The following is a 20,754-nucleotide window of genomic DNA, read 5'->3' as shown; positions in this document are numbered from 1 at the left end:
TATATATATAAATAGTTTGACTGTTTTAAGCATTATGTTATGAACTGAAGATACTGAAAGAAAAAAAAAACACAAATGTCAGGGCATTTCAATACTTCTCCAGGGTGCTAAAACCAGGGTTACCAGGGTTATTATTATTATTAACAAACAAAACAAATAAACAAATAATAATACATTTAAAAATAATAATTAAAAATCATTACTTGAAATAAAACCAACATTAACTAAATTAAAATAAAACATAAAAAAATAAACTTATTTAGCTAGTTTCCAAGCTGAAGTACAGAAATAACTAAAAGTAAATAAACTAAAACTAAAACTTAATAAAAATGATACAGACACATTAAAAAAAAACAAAAAGTAATACAAATGTCAAAAACACAAACGACAAAATGACTAAAACTTTAACTAAAAATTAAAATGAAAACAGAAAATATAAAAAATAAACGAATCTAAAATATTAACAAAAACTATAACAGGATATCAATTATGCTAAAATCAGGTCCATTAAATATTAACAAATACAACTTCTGATTTTAATTATGTATTAGTAAAAAATTAGTAATTGATTTAAATTACATTTGTTTATTAATATAAAATGACTCATACAGTGAGCAATAATATCTTGGTTGTACTGCACAACAAGAGCAGACAGTATATGCGCTGCTTAAAGTGAAATTGCAATAATAAACGCTTGATAAAGTTAATGTAAAATATTCAATAAGAACAGAGAACACGACACATACACACGCGCTTCAAAAACCCATGTGAAACACACAAGGGAGAATTCAGTCAGAATGAATAGCGCTGTTTAGCACTGCATTGTTTCAGGACCTGACTCACTAAAGCAATTATGCAAATCAGGTAATCCCATAAACACGCCCACAAAATCAGCACTGATCACGATTGACATGGAGTGATTCTCCAGTGAACAGGCCGGATCTGAGCGGAGAACTACTGTCATCTGACCGCATCAGTAGGACTGTAAATGTGCGCTTCACTACACATCTGGAAATGTGCCCGGATACATCCGTCATGTGATGAATCACTGTTGACTTGATCAATAGGAAATGTATACAGAGATGTACGTTAATTGCAATTATCAGGCACACAGAGATGCCTCTGTGAATCCAGCACTCACTATTTACATTGAAAGGAGGCGCGTTTGCCAGGAAAATAATGACACTCATTTCATTTAAATGCACATGACACAATCCTATAGCAGTGTTATGTAATGCCTAGTTAAATTATATTGCAGGTGGCTTTTGAAGACGCAGGGCTTTGTGCTTAAAGGGGTCATATGATGCTTTTTTAAAGATCATTATTTTGTGTATTTGGTGTAACAGAATATGTTGACACCACGCCTTCTTTCTTTGCGTGCACATTTGGGCCGCATTATGCAAATATTTCCACATAGTGACGTAGATACGTGGGGGCGTGTTAGAACGAGCCGTTTTAGGGGGGTGTGGCAGAGTCTTAACTTTGATAAAAAATATCTCTTTGGTTTTGAGACTTTAGTCTTTGCAACTTCAGGGGTCTTATCTATTCACGAACAGCTTGTAACACTCCAAAGAGAAAGGAAAACTTGAAATCGCATCATATGACCCCTTTAAAGCTGCAGTCCATAAGTTATGCCTCTTTGTCCCCATCTCTGTTTGAAACCTGCAATTGCAGTTATTTGCGGATTTATTTTCCTAACGGCTCCAGCGCAGACGAGTCTAATGTTTTGAGGAGTAACTTATGTGTGGTTCTCAGTCACTGTCTTGGAAGTATGACCCAAATAAGAATTTTCACCGGATATTGTAATCTGACCGAGTAAGTAACAAGTCTGACACTTTTGTTCTGACCAACTGAGGAAAAAAGCATTACAATAAATCGCACTACAATGGTGATTAAATCTAACGATCGGTTATCTCATATCACATCAAACTGTGCAAATTATTATTATTGTTATACTTTGTTCTCAAATTGTTAATGTTAACATCAGCATTGCGTGACTTTGTGTATATAGTGTGTATTAGTGTGTATATTTCAATTTCTGTACAGTCTAATCTCTAATTGTCATAGCATTCAAATTTCATATAAAGAAATTATTTTAACCCAAAAAGCAAATTATTCTTCCTTAGAACTGGTTCTGTTTAAAATACAAATCTTGTGTAATTCTACGTAGGCTGTCTGTAATCAGATGCTCGTATAAAACTGGAATATAATCTAATTTCAGTCACTTGTGTTTCATAAACACAAAAACCTTTTTGGATTACAATCTGCCATCAAAATAAATTTAATTATTCCAGCTGCTATGAGAAAAAGCTATAAACGATCCGCCACATGCAGATATAGCCTACTAGCTGGGACTGCTTCTTTATGTTTACAGACTAGGGCTGTGACGATGAATCGATGCAGAATCGATACGTGAATGGATTCTGAGATCTTCCGAAGCATCGCGATTCTCTCTGGAATCGATTCTGAGCTTAGATTTTAACAGCAGATGGCGCTCTACTCTAGTTTTTATCCGCACACTCAAATGCTCATGAAGAAGAGCACTGAAAAGCGCTTGTGCGTTTGGCTGAGTCTGTAATTTCACCTCGGCTCAGAATGCTTTTTATGACACGAGATTAATGTAAACAGCCCACTGTGTACACCCTTGTAATTCGCTTCAACCTTTTCGAATTTTATGAATGATTATTTTAGGTTCAAGTGTGTGTAAGGATTTGGAAACAAGCAGAGTACGGCTGTTTCTAAAGCATGCAGCGCCATCTGCTGTTCAAAACTAAGCTCAGAATCGACTCGAGAAAGAATCGCGATGCATTTGGAAAATCTCAGAATCGATGCGGAATAATTTCTCAATTCATGATGCATCGATTTATTTTCCCAGCCCTATTACAGATGTGACATAATGTTGCAGCGGCATGCTCGAATTTTCCCCCACAAATTCTTACCAGTACCACTCAAATTAGAAAACATTATTATAAGCTTACCGTTGTGAATCGGGCTAAGGTAAGGAGATAGTTTTGAACACTGGCTGGTTATGTACTTGCTCAAAAATTGATTTCGTCTAATTTTTAACCAAAAAAAGTTATTATATTATATTATATATATGGAATACATGTTGTCAAGTTAGATATGCGATACATAGCTGCATGACACAAAATTCTCCAACACAAAAGAAACCGCAGGATTCATTAAAGTACAAAGTTTTAAAGACATGGAGAGACGTCTAAGTTCTCAGTGCTACAGGTCACTGTCCTGAGGTCAGCGATGAAGAGAGGAACACACTCGGCTGCAAACCTTCTAGGACGCTATACGAGCTTTCATCTAAATTCAGTCGAAGTTCAACGTTCAGTCGATTCTTCTCTCACCTCTCATGGAGGAACGAGAGCTGCTGGGTTTGCTGCTCCTGCTCCATCAGCAGGAGTTTCCGGAGCATCTCGCACTGCTGAATCACATGCTGCTCTCTCACAGTCTGCTCTTCAGCCGAGTGCCATTTGATCATTTCTGCCCATTCGAGCGCGTGAGCGGCCACCATGTCCTTCACCTGCGTACAGCGACAAAAGACAGTGCGTCTGTTTCAATACTCAGATCCTGCTGGAGTAAAACAAGTAGCTGGAAGTGAATGAAGAACTCAGTACCTTTGATTTGTGATTGCTCGTTAAAGTCTTGATCTGCCTTTCGATGTCTCTGCTCATGTCAAGGCTGTAACTGTCACTAAGGGTGAACAGATGATGAGAGTCTGTCCTGTTTTACACTCAAAAGAAACGGTTTATGCTTCATTTATAATATTTTTTGGTTTTCACAAGGCTCATAGCATGTGGATCTACAGTGATTCACATGTCATGGGTTTAGTTGACCTTGTCAATGCTGTAATTATAAATGTATATTTTAAAGAACATTCTTCAATTTTAGTATAATTAATGTCATATAGCATGTCATTTACAGCCTTTCATTAATTGAGAGACTGATTGAATCATTTAAAGTGAACCTGAAATCAAATTTGACCTTCATTTACTTTTTAAAACACACTGGCTTATATTGTGCAAAATTCAGCATTGTAAATTATTACAAATAAAAATAATGTCACTAATCTTTTATTGATATATATAATGCCTCCTTATTTATTTAGTTAGTTTTACTTAGGAATATGCAAAATTGCATAAAAATAATGTAACCGTAATTTAATTGAAATATAATAACTCCTGATGTATAAATCAAATGTATTTATTTATTTGTTTGTTTATTTTTATTACATAAAAATAATGTAAGCATAAAAGATATTTATTTAATTAATTTAGTTTTGTTTCACTCAGGTATATGCCAAATTACATACAAATAATGTCACTGTAATATTTTATTAATATATAACTCCTAATGTATAAAATTATTAATTTATTTACTCATTTTTTAATCCAGTTTCACTCATGAATATTCCAAATTACAGAAGTAAAATATCTTGTGAATGCAATTTTATTAAGATAACGCAACATAATATAATTTAGTTGTAATCCTCATTTGTAAAACACTTTGTATAAAAGAGTATGCTAAATGAATAGATGTAAATATATACAGTTCTGAAAAATATTTGCAACACTTATGCCACACTAAAAAAAATTATAAATGGCACAGGAATAATTACTCAGTGAAGACAGTCAGTATTGTGTGTGTGTTTGATTGTGGTTAATAGATGATAATGTGTTAAAGGGGTCATATGGTGTTGCTAAAAAGAACATTATTTTGTGTATTTGGTGTAATGAAATGTGTTTATGCGGTTTAAGGTAAAAAAAAACACATTATTTTCCACATACTGTATACATTATTGTTTCTCCTCTATGCCCCGCCTTTCTGAAACGCGTCGATTTTTACAAAGCTCATCGTTCTGAAAGTGAAGTGTGCTCTGATTGGCCAGCTATCCAGTGCGTTGTGATTGGCCGAATACCTCAAGCGTGTGACGGAAATGTTACGCCCCTTACCATATTGTGATGCCCTGTCCGGCCGGAGCGGGCATTAATTTGTGTAATGATAACCTACCAGCAATGTAAATATGATTTTTTAAAATATATTAGAATGAGTACATTGCAATATAAATTTAAACAAGATGCAAACAATCAGAATATTGTACCTGGTGGGGAGTGCACAATGTAAACATGAAACATATGCAATTACCTATATTGTACTGTGGTACAGTTATGGAGGCCCTTCATAATGCAGGTCAACTGCCTGCTCTGCCAATAGTTAGAAATGTCACTATAGTATGCAGTGTTTAATAAACAGCTGTTTTACAAAATTCTGCTGAGGTGAAATTCAGTGCAATCCCGTATCGTGATATGTATCGTATCGTGGCATCTGTATCGTGATACGTATCGTATCGTGACTTTGCTGGTGATACACAGCCCTAATAAGTATCATATATATACATTTTTTTCAGAAAGATGCAGTAGTAACCTTAACATTTTATTTTAAGATTTCACATTTGTAGATGGTCTAGGGCAGTGGTTCCCAATCCTGGTCCTGGAGAACCCCCGACACTGCACGTTTTTGGTGTCTCTCTTATCTGACACTCACATTTGAGGTCTTGGAGTCTTCACTAATGAGCTGATGAGTTGAATCAGGTGTGTTTGAATAGGGAGACATCTAAAATGTGCAGTGTTGGGGGTTCTCCAGGACCAGGATTGGGAACCACTGGTCTAGAGCAAAAGATCTGTAAAAATTCAGAAAATATTTTACAGCTCATAATTTGTTTAAAAAATATTACACATTAATGAATAAATCAGTATATACTGTATAAAATTATTTAATTTACAAGTGTCATGTTTGTGATGTTTTTTGTTCATGTAAGCTATAGCTTCTGACCTTTAAATCAAAACATACAGTACTCATGATTTTATGACATCAATTACTGCTTTATTTAATCAGAAACACAGTCTAAATGTTATTTATTTTACTTTCATTTTATTAGAAGTAGACGAACAGCGCCCCCTACGGAATTAATACTCCTTACCCTATCATACACCGAACGCGTCATTCTGTGAGCCACACTGCTGACGTGATCTAATCGCTAGCACACCCTGAGCACATGTGACTTAACGAATTCCTCTTATCGGCAAGACATATCGGCATAATTTTTCATATCGGGCCTCTGCCGATATAAGCCATTATTGGCCAATTCGGATATCGGTCCGATAATATCTTGCATCCCTAAATCACATTAAATGCAATAGCAGGAATCATTAAGCGGAATCAAAATGCACGTGTCTTAAAGGGTTAGTTCACCCAAAAATGAAAATTCTGTCATTAATTATTCACACTCATGTCTTTCTAAACCCGTAAGACCTCCGTTCATCTTCGGAACACAAATTAAGATTAATTTATTAATTCTGAGACCTCTCTGACCCTCCCATAGACAGCAAGTCGTGGGGAAGTCGTGGCCTAATGGTTAGAGAGTCGGACGTAACCCAAAGGTTGCGGGTTTGAGTCTCGTACTGGCAGGGATTGTAGGTGGGGGGGGTGAATGTACAGCGCTCTCTCCCACCTTCAATACCACGACTGAGGCGCCCCTGAGCAAGGCACCGAACCCCCAACTGCTCCCCGGGCGCCGCAGCATAAATGCACTCCGGGTGTGTGTTCACGGTGTGTGTGTTCACTGCTGTGTGTGTACACTTAGGATGGATTAAATGCAGAGCACTAATTCCGAGTATGGGTAACCACATGTCACTTAATCACTTAATCAATGTAATTACCACGATCAAGGTCCAGAAATGTAGCAAGGAGATAATCCATGTGACATCAGGGGTTCAACCGTAATTTTACGAAGCTACGAGAATACTTTTTGTACTCAAAGAAAACAAAAATAACGACTTTATTCAACAATTCGCCTCCTCCGCGTCACCCTGGCGCCATTTTGGAGAGTATCCACTGAACGTAAACAGTGTACGCTATTCTGTATCAGCTGCATCACGTAATTCGAGGAGACGAATTGTTGAATAAAGTTGTTCTTTTGTATAACCAAAAAGTATTCTTGTAGCTTTGTAAAATTACGGTTGAACCCCTGATGTCACATGGATTATTTTACCAATCTCCTTGCTACGTTTCTGGACGTTGATCGTGGTAATTACATTGCTGTCTATGGGAGGGTCAGAGAGCTCTCGGAATTCATCAAAAAGATCTAAATTTGTGTTCCGAAGATGAACGGAGGTCTTACGGGTTTAGAACGACATGAGGGTGAGCAATTAATGACAGACTTTTCATTTTTGGGTGAACTAACCCTTTAACAAATACCCGGTTCTTGGAAATTTGGAAGCGGTTCTAAAATGGAACCGATTCTCGATACTCAAGCCTGTATCATAGGGGCCTAAAAAAGCTCACAGAAAAGTTATCTGTCACCTACACGATTACAAACAGCATGAAGAGAAAAGCACATGTGAGTGTAATGAAAACCTAATATCACATTCACCTCACTTTCCTGATGCTTTTCTCGAGCTGCTTCTCCAGTGCTTGTTTCTCTTTATCATGTTGAGCGACAGTCCTGTCCACTTGAGTGCAGTGGGAGCTCTGCAGTGCGACGTGGGCCTGAAATAGGAAGCAGGATTGTTTTCTTCTCTGTCTTTGTATCCGTGCCGTCAGTTTTCCTGCCCTACAGGCTTCAGTGTCTGCGACACACACACAGTGTTCATAATCAATTCAATGAAGTCAAGCAAACAAAAGCCTTCGGTCACCTTCGCCTGCTTTTTCTTCAAAGCGCTCACGTCCTTCTGCTGCTTCTTGACGAGCTTCAAGTAGGTCTGGGGAGAGGTTAGAAAAACATTTCATATTTCATATGCAAATCAGATGTTTTATCCTGGTTAATTTGTTACCTTGGTTTGCTTTAGGTCATCGATGGTCAGCTGAGGTGCGAGCACTGATGTATCTACAGATTCACAAAGCAAAATATGTTACTTAATATGTGAATAAATCAACAAGCTGGCTGATTCAGACGTGTGCTTTGTGTTTAGCAGTCTTAGAAAGAGACGGATGCATAATATATGATTTTTGCCACGATTTCGCCTTTGGGAATTTCAGGGATTGTGAAAGATGTCTTTTTCGCCGTAGGACAGTCTTGGATTGCTTTTTGATGTCAGTGTCAAAGTCTTTAGTCGGCCTGAGCTTTTACCCACGATCCCACTGGTGTCATCTCACAATCTGACAAGCAACAATATTAAAAGACAGAAAACATAATCATCACAGTCTACACCCTGAACACGCCAGTTTGAAGTTAATTAAAAAATGTATTTATTCATTAATTTATTTATTTGTTTGTATTATATTATATACATTTATTTATTCTAATAATAATTATACAATAAATTATTTTTACACACAATTCTTAATCAACATCAAGGTTGTAGAATTTAGAAGAAACGCTATGACATGTGCCTACCAATATCCAGCGACTAAATTGTCCCTAGCAATAATTTTGATCAAACAATTCAATATATGTGTGTGTAACCACTGTTATTGTAATTTCGGCTGCATCTGAAACAATGGTCATACCATTGATATTACCTGAGAAGTGAACATATCAGGAGCCGAAGTGTTTAAAACATACGAGCGCAGTTCAGTTGAATGATAAAGTTACCCTCTTTAACTTGATGTTGTTCTGCTGTTTTGTGTTCGTCTGCTTCTCCCATTTGCTCTTTTTACATTGAGTACAGTATCACTCCATATAGACTAATACAATCAGATACAACAATAATTTCTCAAATATTTATTACAATACATACTGATAAACTGAACATTCACTTCAATGGTATGAGATGACTGGATGCTTTCAACTGATTTCTTATTGAACTCACCAAACTATTTGGTTCAGATGAATATACAGTAGAGATACAGTTTTGACTGCTTTAGGATGAACAGAACTTTGGATATTTTCCCATGTACTCATCTAGATCAACTTTGAATAAAGAAAAGAGAGATTTAGAGCCAGATTTTTGTTTATTTATGTGAACTTTAGCAGGAAGCAAATTCTTATATATTTTCCTTTATTCTCTTTTGAGTAGTCAAACAATCCAAAGAAAACGTCTTTAAAACAGAAAGAAAAGTCACTTACAAAATGAGATTAGATGAACATTAAAAAATCTGACATTGCCAAACAAATGAATGAAGAGACAAAAACAGCAGAGATCTCAGTATGAGTTCAAATATTTCTCATCAATTATCTGAGCCACTACACATTCATTTTATGACTCTATACTTTTACTGACTCGTTTGTGTATTTTTATTCCTCATTTACAGTCTGGGTTTATGCTCATGCTGATCTCGATCTCATATATTTACCCTCTTTGCAGCAGATGAGTGGGTTCTGTCCCGGTGCTGCTCTCAGTCTCTCTGAGTCTTTCTGCTGCAGCATTGCCCTCCGCTTCCTGTTCCCCATCCAGCCGTCATTCGGCACATCGGCGATATCTGACTGAAAACCACACCATCACAGCACAGATAGAGAATACTGTACATGACTGGGCTTTGCACTGAAGAAAACTCATACTATTTTAATTATTTTGTCTAAATATTTGTGCATGTAATTAAATTGCAAATTAAATTAGAACTTCATAAGCCCTTATTGTGCAAGATTCAGCAATGTAAATTATTCCAAATAAAAATAATGTCATTGTTATAACTCCAAATGTATAAAATAAACTCTATCCGTCTATCATCTATCCATCCATCCATCATCTACCTATTTATTCATCCAAACATCCATCCATCTGTCCGTCCGTCTGTCCATCCATCCATCCATCATCTGTCCATCCATCCATCCATCCATCCATTAATCCAACCATCCATCATCTGTCCATCCATCCATCCATTCATCCAATCAATCTATCTATCTTTACATCCATCCATCCATCCATTAATCCAACCATCCATCATCTGTCCATCAATCCATCCATTAATCCAACCATCCAATATCTGTCCATCCATCCATTCATCCAATAATTAATCTATCCCATCAATCAATCTGTCTATCAATCTATCCACCTTTACATCCATCCATCCATCCATCCATTCATCCAATCATTCATCTATCCCATCAGTCAATCTGTCTATCCATCTTTACATCCATCCATCCATTAATCCAACCATCATCATCTGTCCATCCATCCATCCATCATCTGTCCATCCAACCATTCATCCAATCATTCATCTATCCCATCAATCAATCTGTCTATCAATCTATCCATCTTTACATCCATCGCACCATTAATCCAACCATCCATCATCTGTCCATCCATCCATCCATCCATCCAATCATTCATCTATCCCATCAATCAATCTATCCATTTTTACATCCATCCATCCATTAATCCAACCATCCATCATCTGTCCATCCATCCATCCATTCATCCAATCATTCATCTATCCCATCAATCAATCTGTCTATCAATATATCCATCTTTACATCCATCCATCCATTAATCCAACCATCCATCATCTGTCCATCCATCCATCCATCCATTCATAAAATCATTCATCTATCCCATCAATCAATCTATCTATCTTTATATCCATCCATCCATCCATCCATTAATCCAACCATCCATCATCTGTCCATCAATCCATCCATTAATCCAACCATCCAATATCTGTCCATCCATCCATTCATCCAATAATTAATCTATCCAAACAATCAATCTGTCTATCAATCTATCCACCCATCCATCCATCCATTAATCCAACCATCCATCATCTGTCCATCCATTAATCCAACCATCCATCATCTGTCCATCCATCCATTCATCCAATCATTCATCTATCCCATCAATCAATCAATCTATCCACCTTTACATCCATCCATCCATCCATTAATCCAACCATCCATCATCTGTCCATCCATCCATTCATTCATCCAATCATTCATCTATCCTATCAATCAATCTGTCTATCAATCTATCCATCTTTACATCCATCCATCAATCCAACCATCCATCATCTGTCCATCCATCCATTCGTCCAATCATTAATCTATCCCATCAATCAATCTGTCTATCTTTACATCCATCCATCCATCCATCCCTTAATCCAACCATCCATCATCTGTCCATCCATCCATCCATTCATCCAATCATTCATCTATCCCATCAATCAATCTGTCTATCAATCTATCCACCTTTACATCCATCCATCCATCCATTAATCCAACCACCCATCATCTGTCCATCCATCCATCCATTCATCCAATCATTCATCTATCCCATCAATCAATCTGTCCACCTTTACATCCATCCATCCATTAATCCAACCATCCATCCATCCATCCATCCATCCAATTATTCATCTATCAAAGCAATCAATCTATCCATCTTTACATCCATCCATTAATCCAACCATCCATCATCTGTCCATCCATCCATCCAATCATTCATCTATCCCATCAATCAATCTGTCCATCAATCTATCCATCTTTACATCAATCCATCCATTAATCCATCCATCCATCCATCCATCATTCATCTATCAAATCAATCCATTTTTACATCCATCCATCCATCCATCAATCCAACCATCCATCCATCCATCCATCCTATCTATTCATCCATCCATCATCTATATATCTATCTATCCAACCAAACCAACCAAATAAGCAGGCAAACACAAACCATCCATCTGCCTGTCCATCCATCCCTCCATCAATCAATCTGTCAATCAATCTATCCATCCATCCATCTGACTGTGTTTTGCACTATTTGAAGAAGGTACACTTTTGTCTGAACATTTGTCCATGTAATACTAAGCAGCCAAAACGTGTGTGGAATAAATGCACGAGACAGAGAAACCTGAGCTTTAGCGAACAGCCTGAAAAGATCAAAACTCAGAAGCTACAGGATCATCTTTGTGCTGCTGCAACACTATTCCAACGAATCGCTTCAATGCTGAAAGTTTAATGGAAGCAGTCGATTCATGCGGTTCAACGAGTGCATGAAGAACTGATTAAAGTAAATGGAGAGCTCTCAAGGTTGTGTGCATTAATGATACAGATGCTCACCATCTCAATGCCCATGGCTCTCATTTGGTCGGTTCTCTTCTCACAGACCGATAAGAACTTCTTGGGATCAGACAGGGCATCTGCAATCGCTGAAATGAGAAGATCTCTTAAGACTTAAGACGAAACTCATGCTTGTTTTTACACAAAGGCCTCTCACCTCCGAAGCCGTCGGGCACGTATGTCTTGAGGATGATGCTGCAGAAGACGGTGGCCAGAGACAGAGGCTTGTTGTACTCGTTTCGTAGGGAGATGTGCCTGTAACCCGACTGCAGTCCGTCCAGCGGGAGAATGCGCTGTCCTATCAGCTTATTGTTGTCGTCATACACGGCCACGCGCAGCACAGCCAGGTCTGGGAGGATCACCTGCGGGATCAAGGCGCTGCCGTGTTATTTATTCTGCTTGTGTTTTTGACTTAGAGGAAGAAGTTTCAAAGGCAAAAACAAGAGACAGAAACCTACACTGAAAAAAAAGGTGTACAAACGATTTTCACTGTGTAGGAAATTCAGAAGAATCAGCAAGTAACACTGAATTATATGTGAAATGTTGAAGTAGAAGTCCATTTTTTTTTTTTTTAAAGTACTCCAATAGTCTTTGTTTTATTGACAACTTAAATAATAAACTAAAAAACTGAATTATTAGTGACATTTCCACCCAAAAATAATTCAGTATATTTTTTCTAATAAAGTATAACTGCACAGCTCATATTCTTATTGATTTATTTTTTATAAACATCAACTGAAATTTTGGATTAAGAAATAACACTCCTTTTTATATACAATGTATTATTATTAACAACAACAACAATTATTATTATTGTTATTATTATTTTATTGTTTTTATGCAAAAATATGCATTTTTTCAAAGCTTGTACCTTTTTTTTCAATTTAGGTTTGCTTTATTCATTATAAAACCACAATTAATTACAAAATATGTTAATCCAAATGTACAGTAAATAAATGAATAAATCGTCTGATTCAGAAATGCATTTATTTATTTATTCATTTATTAATTCATTAATTTAAACATCAGCTACAATTTTGGTTTAATAAATAAATAAGTTTCCTTTTTTGATAGATTTTTTTTTTCATAACTTGCATCTCAACATTTTTGTGTGCATTTTTTTGCATTTAGGTTTGCTTTATTCATTATTGTACAATTATTTCGACATTGATTTATTATTCTTTTATTTGCATGGAACACAAAATAGATATTTTTCCAAGAATGTTTCTCTAAAAAATACATGAAATCTTAGTCATGTTCAGATTTTAAAAATGCTGGATCTGATGCAGCAAAAATGCACTGGTTCTCACGTGTCATAACTGAATATGATATATTTATGTATATAATATAAAAACAAACAAACAAAAACATAACACAAACCATACACAATTGCCAAAGCCTTGGAGAACAAGTGAAAAAAAATACATTGTTCAAAATACATAATGAACAATGAAATAATAATCATAATAATAGTAATAAATTACATTAAGATAAATAAATAAATAAGCCTTAATAATCACAGAAGCAGAGTGTGAAGGTCTGTTTGTTAGGTCATTTGCTAAATCTCTACAACAACAAATGGCTTAAAAAGAGCTTGGATCACAGCTAAAGATCTCTCTAAAGGCTTTAGCAGCAGTTAAAACGGCAAAAATCATTTTCAGGGTCAAGGTCAAATTACTATTAATACTTCAATTAATCAAGTCATTGTCCTATAATTGAAAATGTCATTTTAAGACGGTTTGAGTCTCTCCAAGATGCTCAGACTTGTACTGTACTGTACTTCAGTGCAAAACCAGTGAGAGTTTTATTGTAACGCTTGCGCAGATAATTAGACGCTCAGCAGCTTTCATAATGCAGATCTCTATAGTAACTACTCCATTTAGCTCATGTAGATATCATTAAAGTGCACTATATAATTTCATGTCTTATACTTTCTAGATAATGATGTGAAGTCATTATGTCACTGTTATTCTGAGCTACAATTTAAGAATCATTAGGAAAGAGAACATGCATAAAAACAGCATAATGTGACCGAATCGAGACAAAGACGTCACCTTCCTGAAGACGAAGGCTTCTCCGCTGTAGACGGGATTCAGGCCGTTGTTCATCACCATCCTCGTGCGAAACTCTTTACGGATGGTGTCTGTGGGCAGGCCGTACATGTCCACCTCCACGTATGTGCCGATCTTCTTATCCGACAGAAACTGGCCTGAAATCACCTGAGAGACAAACATTGGGCTCACTTTCAGAGCGTCTCCTAAAACAGCAGAGCGACTCATTTTACATAATGAACATGCTTTATTGTCTTACTATAGTGCTAACAAACCTCAGTGCTCAGAGATTAATTTAAATGCAGATGTGTTATTATTCAGGTAACAAGTTATATAAAGTTGAACTTACTAAGAGAGAAAAGGGTCTTTTTCACTTAGTTTAAAGAAAGATTCCCTGCACATTTTAACCAATGAATGTGCAGGATTTTTACACGATCTTTCCAATTGTTTCTGACTATTGGATAGTTGATTGGTTGATTCAAAAATCAATCAATAAATACATAAAAAACAACCATTTTAAATGAATACATGTATTTATTTGAATCTATATGTACAAGTAATTTTAAATACATTCAAATAGATTTCCAGAAATAGATTTAAAGAAGATTAAAATAATACTTTTAAATAGATTTACATAAAAAGATTTAAAGAAATAATAAATACATTTAAATAGATTTAAATAAATAATTTTAACTAGATTTGCATAAATATATTAAATAAATATATATTCAAATAAACACTAAAAATTTAAAGAAATAAATATTTTTACATAAACCGATATAAAGATATAAAAAATTATTTAAATAGATTTGTATGAATAGAATTGAATAAATACATACATTTAAATACTTTTAAACAGACTTAAATCAATATTTTAAATACATTTGAAAAAAAAAAAACATTTAAATAGATCTAAATAAATACATTTAAAAAATAATTAAAAAAAATAATTTAAAGGAACAGACTTACAGAAATGCATTCAAATAGATATAAATAAATAAACAATAACCAAACAAACAATCAGACATATTCACTAATGAATCATTTAAACCCACTGACCAATTCATTAAAAGAACCAACAAATTGCAAGCAGGTTTTGCTAAAAAAAGTATGTTCACTATAGAAATTTCTGTGCTTTCAAATCTGTACAGATTGTCCATGACCGCAGGAACTCTGTGAAAGGCTGTGTGTTTGGCTCTGAATGAACACACACCTGGACGCTGCATGTGGCGGCGATCACTCCGTCCACCGGCGTCTCTGAGAACGGGTCGAACATGCGATCGGGCCGCCGCATGAAATCAGGCTTCAGCAGAAACCTGGGAGAGTCCAGAGCTGTTATCAGCAGTCACCTTAAAGCAATGAAGTCTCTCCTGTCCCATATTCAATTCACACCGCTAAACATAATGCTAATGGATATAGCGCTGCTTTGCCGTGATTAATGTGTAGATTAATATGCTTGGAGTTTTCACAGTGTCTCACAGCGTGGATCACACATCAGCACTGGATGAGAGCAAATTAACAATGACAACTGCTGCCGCCGCTTTAAAGAAGAAACCAGTTCAAAACAGCAAAAAAACAACAGCAGCATCAACAGCATCAATAACCTGATTTCTTCAAATCATCTGCAGTGTACAGGTGATAAATATTTATGCATAATCTATTTTATGTGGGCAAATCAGTTATGATGCAATTACGTACAAAAGTTTTTGTCATAATTTAGTATTTTTAATTTTCCGCTTTTATTTATTTATTCAAATTGACTTTATTTTATTTAAATGTATTTGTTATATACACTTTTGTATTTACATGTAACTGTATTTATTTCAAACGATTAACAACTGTGACCCTGGACCACAAAACCAGTCTTAAATGTCCGTTTTTCGAAATTGAGATTTATACATCACCTGAAAGCCGAATAAATAAGTTTTCCATTGATATATGGTTTGTTAGGATCGGACAATATTTGGCCGAGATACAACTATTTGAAAATCTGTAATATGAGGGTGCAGAAAAATCTAAATATTGAGAAAATCATCTTTAAAGTGGTCCAAATGAAGTTCTTAGCAATGCATATTACTAATCAAAAATTAAGTTTTGTTATATTTACAGCAGGAAATTTACAAAATATCTTCACAGAACATGATCTTTACTTAATATCCTAATGATTTTTGGCAAAAGAAAATTTGATAATTTTGACCCATACAATGTATATTTGGCTATTGCTACAAATATACCCCTGCGACTTTTGTGCTCCAGGCTCACAATTGTATTTTTTTTCTATTTCTGTTTACATTTATTTATAATTATTTATTCATTTAAATGTGTTTATTTAAAATAATTGCATTTACTTGAAACGTGCATGCATCTAATTTAATATATACTGTACATACATATATTTAAACTTAAATTATTTTGATTAAAATGAATGAATTTATTTGAAACAAATGTATTTATTTCCATCTATTTAAATTAATTTATATACATTTACATTATTTAAATGTAGTTATTTCTATTTACATTTCTTTATAATTTTTGTATTTAAATGTATTTTTTTTATTCAAATTGTTATTTTTATTTGAAACAAATTAATTTAATTTGCAGTTATTTTAAACTATTGTATTTGTTTTAAACAAATGTATTTATTTATATTTATATTTACATACACTTATTTAAAAAGATTGTATTTATTTAAAACTAATGTATTTGCATACATAATTTATTTAAATTGTATTATTTAAAAAAATTCATATTAATATTTTAAAAACATTTTTTCTCCAGTAATCACAAACCGTTGAAAAAAGGTCATGGAAAAATCATGGACATTCCTTGGTTAAAACGTGTAGGATTTTTCTACTTTCTGTTTGACCATTACAGTTTTTTATATAGTTTTTTTTTTTTTTTTTAGATTTCTAGGCAAATGCACCTTGTATATTAAATGAGTAACATGTTTTTCACAGAACACGTTTCAGTTTAGTCGCAGTGAAGAAGTAGTTTTGAAGAGAAGTTTTCCAGAAGTGCTGAAGTTCTGAAAGTATGTTTTGATGAAGGAAACTCCGATATCAGCTCTTTGAGGCTTTATGGAGCGATGTTTTCTCTGTAAGTGAAACTCGTGTTGTATTGTCAAGCGATAATTGTGTCAAGAGTATTTGGTTCGTTTCTGAGCCGATGATGGTTCATTATTGCTATAGCTGTCAAAAACCCTGAGTAATAATGAATGGAGGCTCAGCTCAGCTCAGCTCAGCATACAGCTTGTCTAATGCATTCTATTTTTAATTTCATGTAAAACATTTTAAATTCCCCACAACTTTTTTTCCCAGCACAGAAACTCTAATACTTCAAACACGATTAACAGCAAGCAAAAGGCATCATTTTCAGGCACAACTCTAAGTTAGTTCAGTTTTTGTGATTTATAGCATAATTAGATGATTTAAACTTACCCACATGAGCCATTATATTCAAATTTCCCTTGGTTGAGCTGCATCGCCAAATCTACAGAAAACAACAGACTTAGTACAGTTTCAAACTAAACACACAGGACTAACTATTAGTGTAAATAAACTTGATTAGAATTTGTTCGTTTGATACTTAGGGTTCAGTATTAAATGTCTGAAATTTTATTTGCTAATAAATAAAATAATATAATAATAAATCTAATAAATAAAAATTAATTCACTAATAAAAAAATTAAACATTCAATAAAATAAACTTGGAAAATGAATGGAATAAATTAAAAATAAATTCACTCATAAAAAAATAAATAAACAAATTCTGAAATTATTATACTGCAAGCTTTTTAAATATATGAATGAATGAATTTCTAAGATTTTGACATTTTTAATTTCAATTAGATTTAATTTAATAATAAATAGAACGATTAAATGTCATAAAATAAATGTAACAAAATCAATCCACAAACAAAAAACGAAATGATGAGAATCTAATAAAATAAATTGAAAATAAACTCACAAGTAAATAAATCAATAAATCTATTATATTAACATGCTTTTAAAAAAAAATGTAATAAATTAATTTCTATGATTTTGACATTTTAGTTTCATTCGCTGTAATAAAATAAATGTAATAAATGAAATTCACTAATAAAAAAATTAAACTGCATTTTCGTTACATGGTAATACCATAATATAGTAGTACCCTAAAGAACCATAGTAATACCACGGTAATCATTCCGTACTGTATCACAGCACACTCAGAAGGGCTGCTGAGTATTATTATGATTAAAGCTATAGATAATGTTTGTGGAGTTTGTCAGTGACGTCTCACTGCTCAGGAATCTCCTCTCTTCTCCTCTGAGTTCCTCTTTCAGTGAGACTGGTGTCATCCTGACTGACACCTCAAACTCTCGCCAGCAGACCAAAGACAAACACAGCCTGTCAGAGTCTCCACATGTTCCACAGCACACAAAGCTCTTCAAAGTATGATTCTTTCTGTTCAATATTTGAGCAACAAATGAGCAAAAAAACAGAGTTTACCACAAAATCAAGACAAATAACTATTATTGTCCATTTTGCTTAAAGGGGTCATATGATGTGATTTCAATTTTTCCTTTCTCTTTGGAGTGTTACAAGCTCTTGGTGAATAAAGAAGATCTGTAAAGTTGAAAAGACTAAAGTCTCAAATCCAAAGAGATATTCTTTATAAAAGTTAAGAGTCAGCCACGCCTACCTAAAACGGCTCGTTCTAACACGCCCCCACATATCTACGTCACTATGGAAATATTAGCATAATGCCGCCCAAATGTGCACGCAAAGAAAGAAGGCGTGGTTTCAGGAACAGCAGTAGTGTTGAAGCAGCATGTCAGGGAGACACTGTGTGTTTCAGTGCGAAAGCAAAAGCACTTTATTTGGCCTTCCGAAAGTAGATGCAATTAGGAATCATTGGTTAAGATTTATTTACAACAGAACAGCACAACCCAGATGTTCGAATTTGTGCAACGCATTTTATGGACGACAGTTTTTTGAACCTAGAAGAGTACAAGGCTGGCTGTGCACAAAGGCTATTTCTAAAAAAAAAAGTGTCAATTCCGACTTTGCGTTTTTTGAACATTAAAGCATGTCAACATATTCTGTTACACCAAATACACAAAATAATGATCTTTAAAATAGGACCATATGACCCCTTTAAAGACACAGCTCCCAAACCACTGTCCAATCAATTTCCATTACTGTGACCTTCTTCATTTTAAAGAGATCTAATGCTCTCACAGAGATATTTTACAACATATATTTATTATATACACTACCGTTCAAAATATGTTTTTTAAAGAAATGAATGCTTAAATACTTAGATTTTTATTTTGAATAAATGCTGTTCTTCCTAAAAAGACAAATAAAATAATAAAATGTAGTAAAATAAATTTAATCAAATAAATGCAATAATAAAGAAATGAAATGATGAAAATGTATTAAACTAAAAATAATTCACTAATAAAAAATACAAAACAAAAAAATGAAACTATATTTCCATACATTTTTATATATTGTTTAATTAATTAATTTCTATGACAATTTCTATGATTTTGACATTTTTAGAGAGATTTGATAAAAAATAAAATAATAAAAAATTATTTAATAAATAAAAATGATTTTAAATATATATAAGATATTACCATGCATTTTTAATTACATTTTAAAATACATTAAAAAATATATTACAATAAAAAGTTATATTAAATGGCAATAATATTTCACGATATTACAGTTTTTACCACATTTTTGATCAAATAAATGCAGGCAGGCTAAAAAACATAAAAAATCTTACTGATCCCAAACTTTTGAATTGCAATGTATATTTATTTATATTTGTTGTTTTTTGTAATGCTTTTTTTCTATTATCACAATATACAAAAATCCCTGATATTTCTAGGTTTTTCACGGTCACCAACCTACTCCCAATTTTTATACATGAATGCAAAAACTAAATAAATAAATGTCAATGAAACTTAATACATCATGGTATGTTTTTTTATGTTTTCTGACATTAATGTATGCTTTAGTTTATAACAAAAAAAAAAGAAAAAAAAAAGGACTGCATTACAGTACTGAGAATCACCACTGAGAATATAAAGTATTATACAAAACCATCAATTAAAAATATGTAGATGCATTACAATAATGAAAATTTGATGGGAAATGAATTTATCATTATGCAAATAAATAAATAAAATTCTATGATTTTGACATTTTTTCATTTGAATGAGATTACATTTTCTAATAAATAAAGTAATTAATTTTATATAAAAATAAATTTTTATATTTTAATGAATTTTTCATTTCAATGAGATTTAATTTGCTAATAAATAAAATAATAACATTTAATTACATTTACATTTAGTCATTTCCAATCATTAGAGATAAGCAGACCAGTACCTCCACCTCTTCCAGTCAGACGGAGGGAGTGGGAAAAAGAGAAATTATTGGAGAGTGCTGCAGGTGTAGCATTATCCTCTGGTTTGATCCACGTCTCTGACAGGGCCATGAGGTTTAGTCTTGAATGACTTGTAATAGAAGTAATAAAATCTGCTTTGTTTACAGCAGACTGGCAATTCCAGAGACCAATAGAAAAAGAAACTAGTGTATTAGGAGACATAGGCAAAGTGCGCATGTTATTAGGATTGCGCTGCCTACAGTGGGTGATGCATGGTTTGCGAGTGGTAGTGATAGTAGGGATCTGGAA

General features: G+C 33.9%; 1 protein-coding gene across 2 annotated transcripts in view; it reads right to left on the bottom strand.

Moving 5' to 3' along the window:
- Positions 1-20,754, bottom strand: part of plcb4a (phospholipase C, beta 4a) — a 58,415-nt gene that overhangs the window by 6,531 nt on the left and 31,130 nt on the right. The window contains exons 22-32 of one of the 2 annotated variants that reach the window (XM_016453319.1): positions 17,499-17,550; positions 15,275-15,377; positions 14,065-14,229; positions 12,168-12,372; positions 12,011-12,099; positions 9,307-9,436; positions 7,845-7,897; positions 7,707-7,772; positions 7,445-7,560; positions 3,630-3,705; positions 3,360-3,535 (exon numbers count right to left, since the gene is read on the bottom strand). In XM_016453319.1, coding sequence (XP_016308805.1) covers positions 3,360-3,535; positions 3,630-3,705; positions 7,445-7,560; positions 7,707-7,772; positions 7,845-7,897; positions 9,307-9,436; positions 12,011-12,099; positions 12,168-12,372; positions 14,065-14,229; positions 15,275-15,377; positions 17,499-17,550 — 1,231 coding nt within the window. Of the gene's footprint in view, positions 1-3,359; positions 3,536-3,629; positions 3,706-7,444; positions 7,641-7,706; positions 7,773-7,844; positions 7,898-9,306; positions 9,437-12,010; positions 12,100-12,167; positions 12,373-14,064; positions 14,230-15,274; positions 15,378-17,498; positions 17,551-20,754 lie in introns of those variants that run through there. The other variant, XM_016453320.1, reaches the window with a different exon arrangement.

The sequence above is a fragment of the Sinocyclocheilus anshuiensis genome, unplaced genomic scaffold (genome assembly GCF_001515605.1).
Source record: "Sinocyclocheilus anshuiensis isolate Anshui unplaced genomic scaffold, SAMN03320099.WGS_v1.1 scaffold767, whole genome shotgun sequence".
NCBI lineage: Eukaryota > Metazoa > Chordata > Actinopteri > Cypriniformes > Cyprinidae > Sinocyclocheilus > Sinocyclocheilus anshuiensis.
Note: the sequence above shows the minus strand (reverse complement) of the source record. Positions and strands in the feature narration are given on the sequence as shown.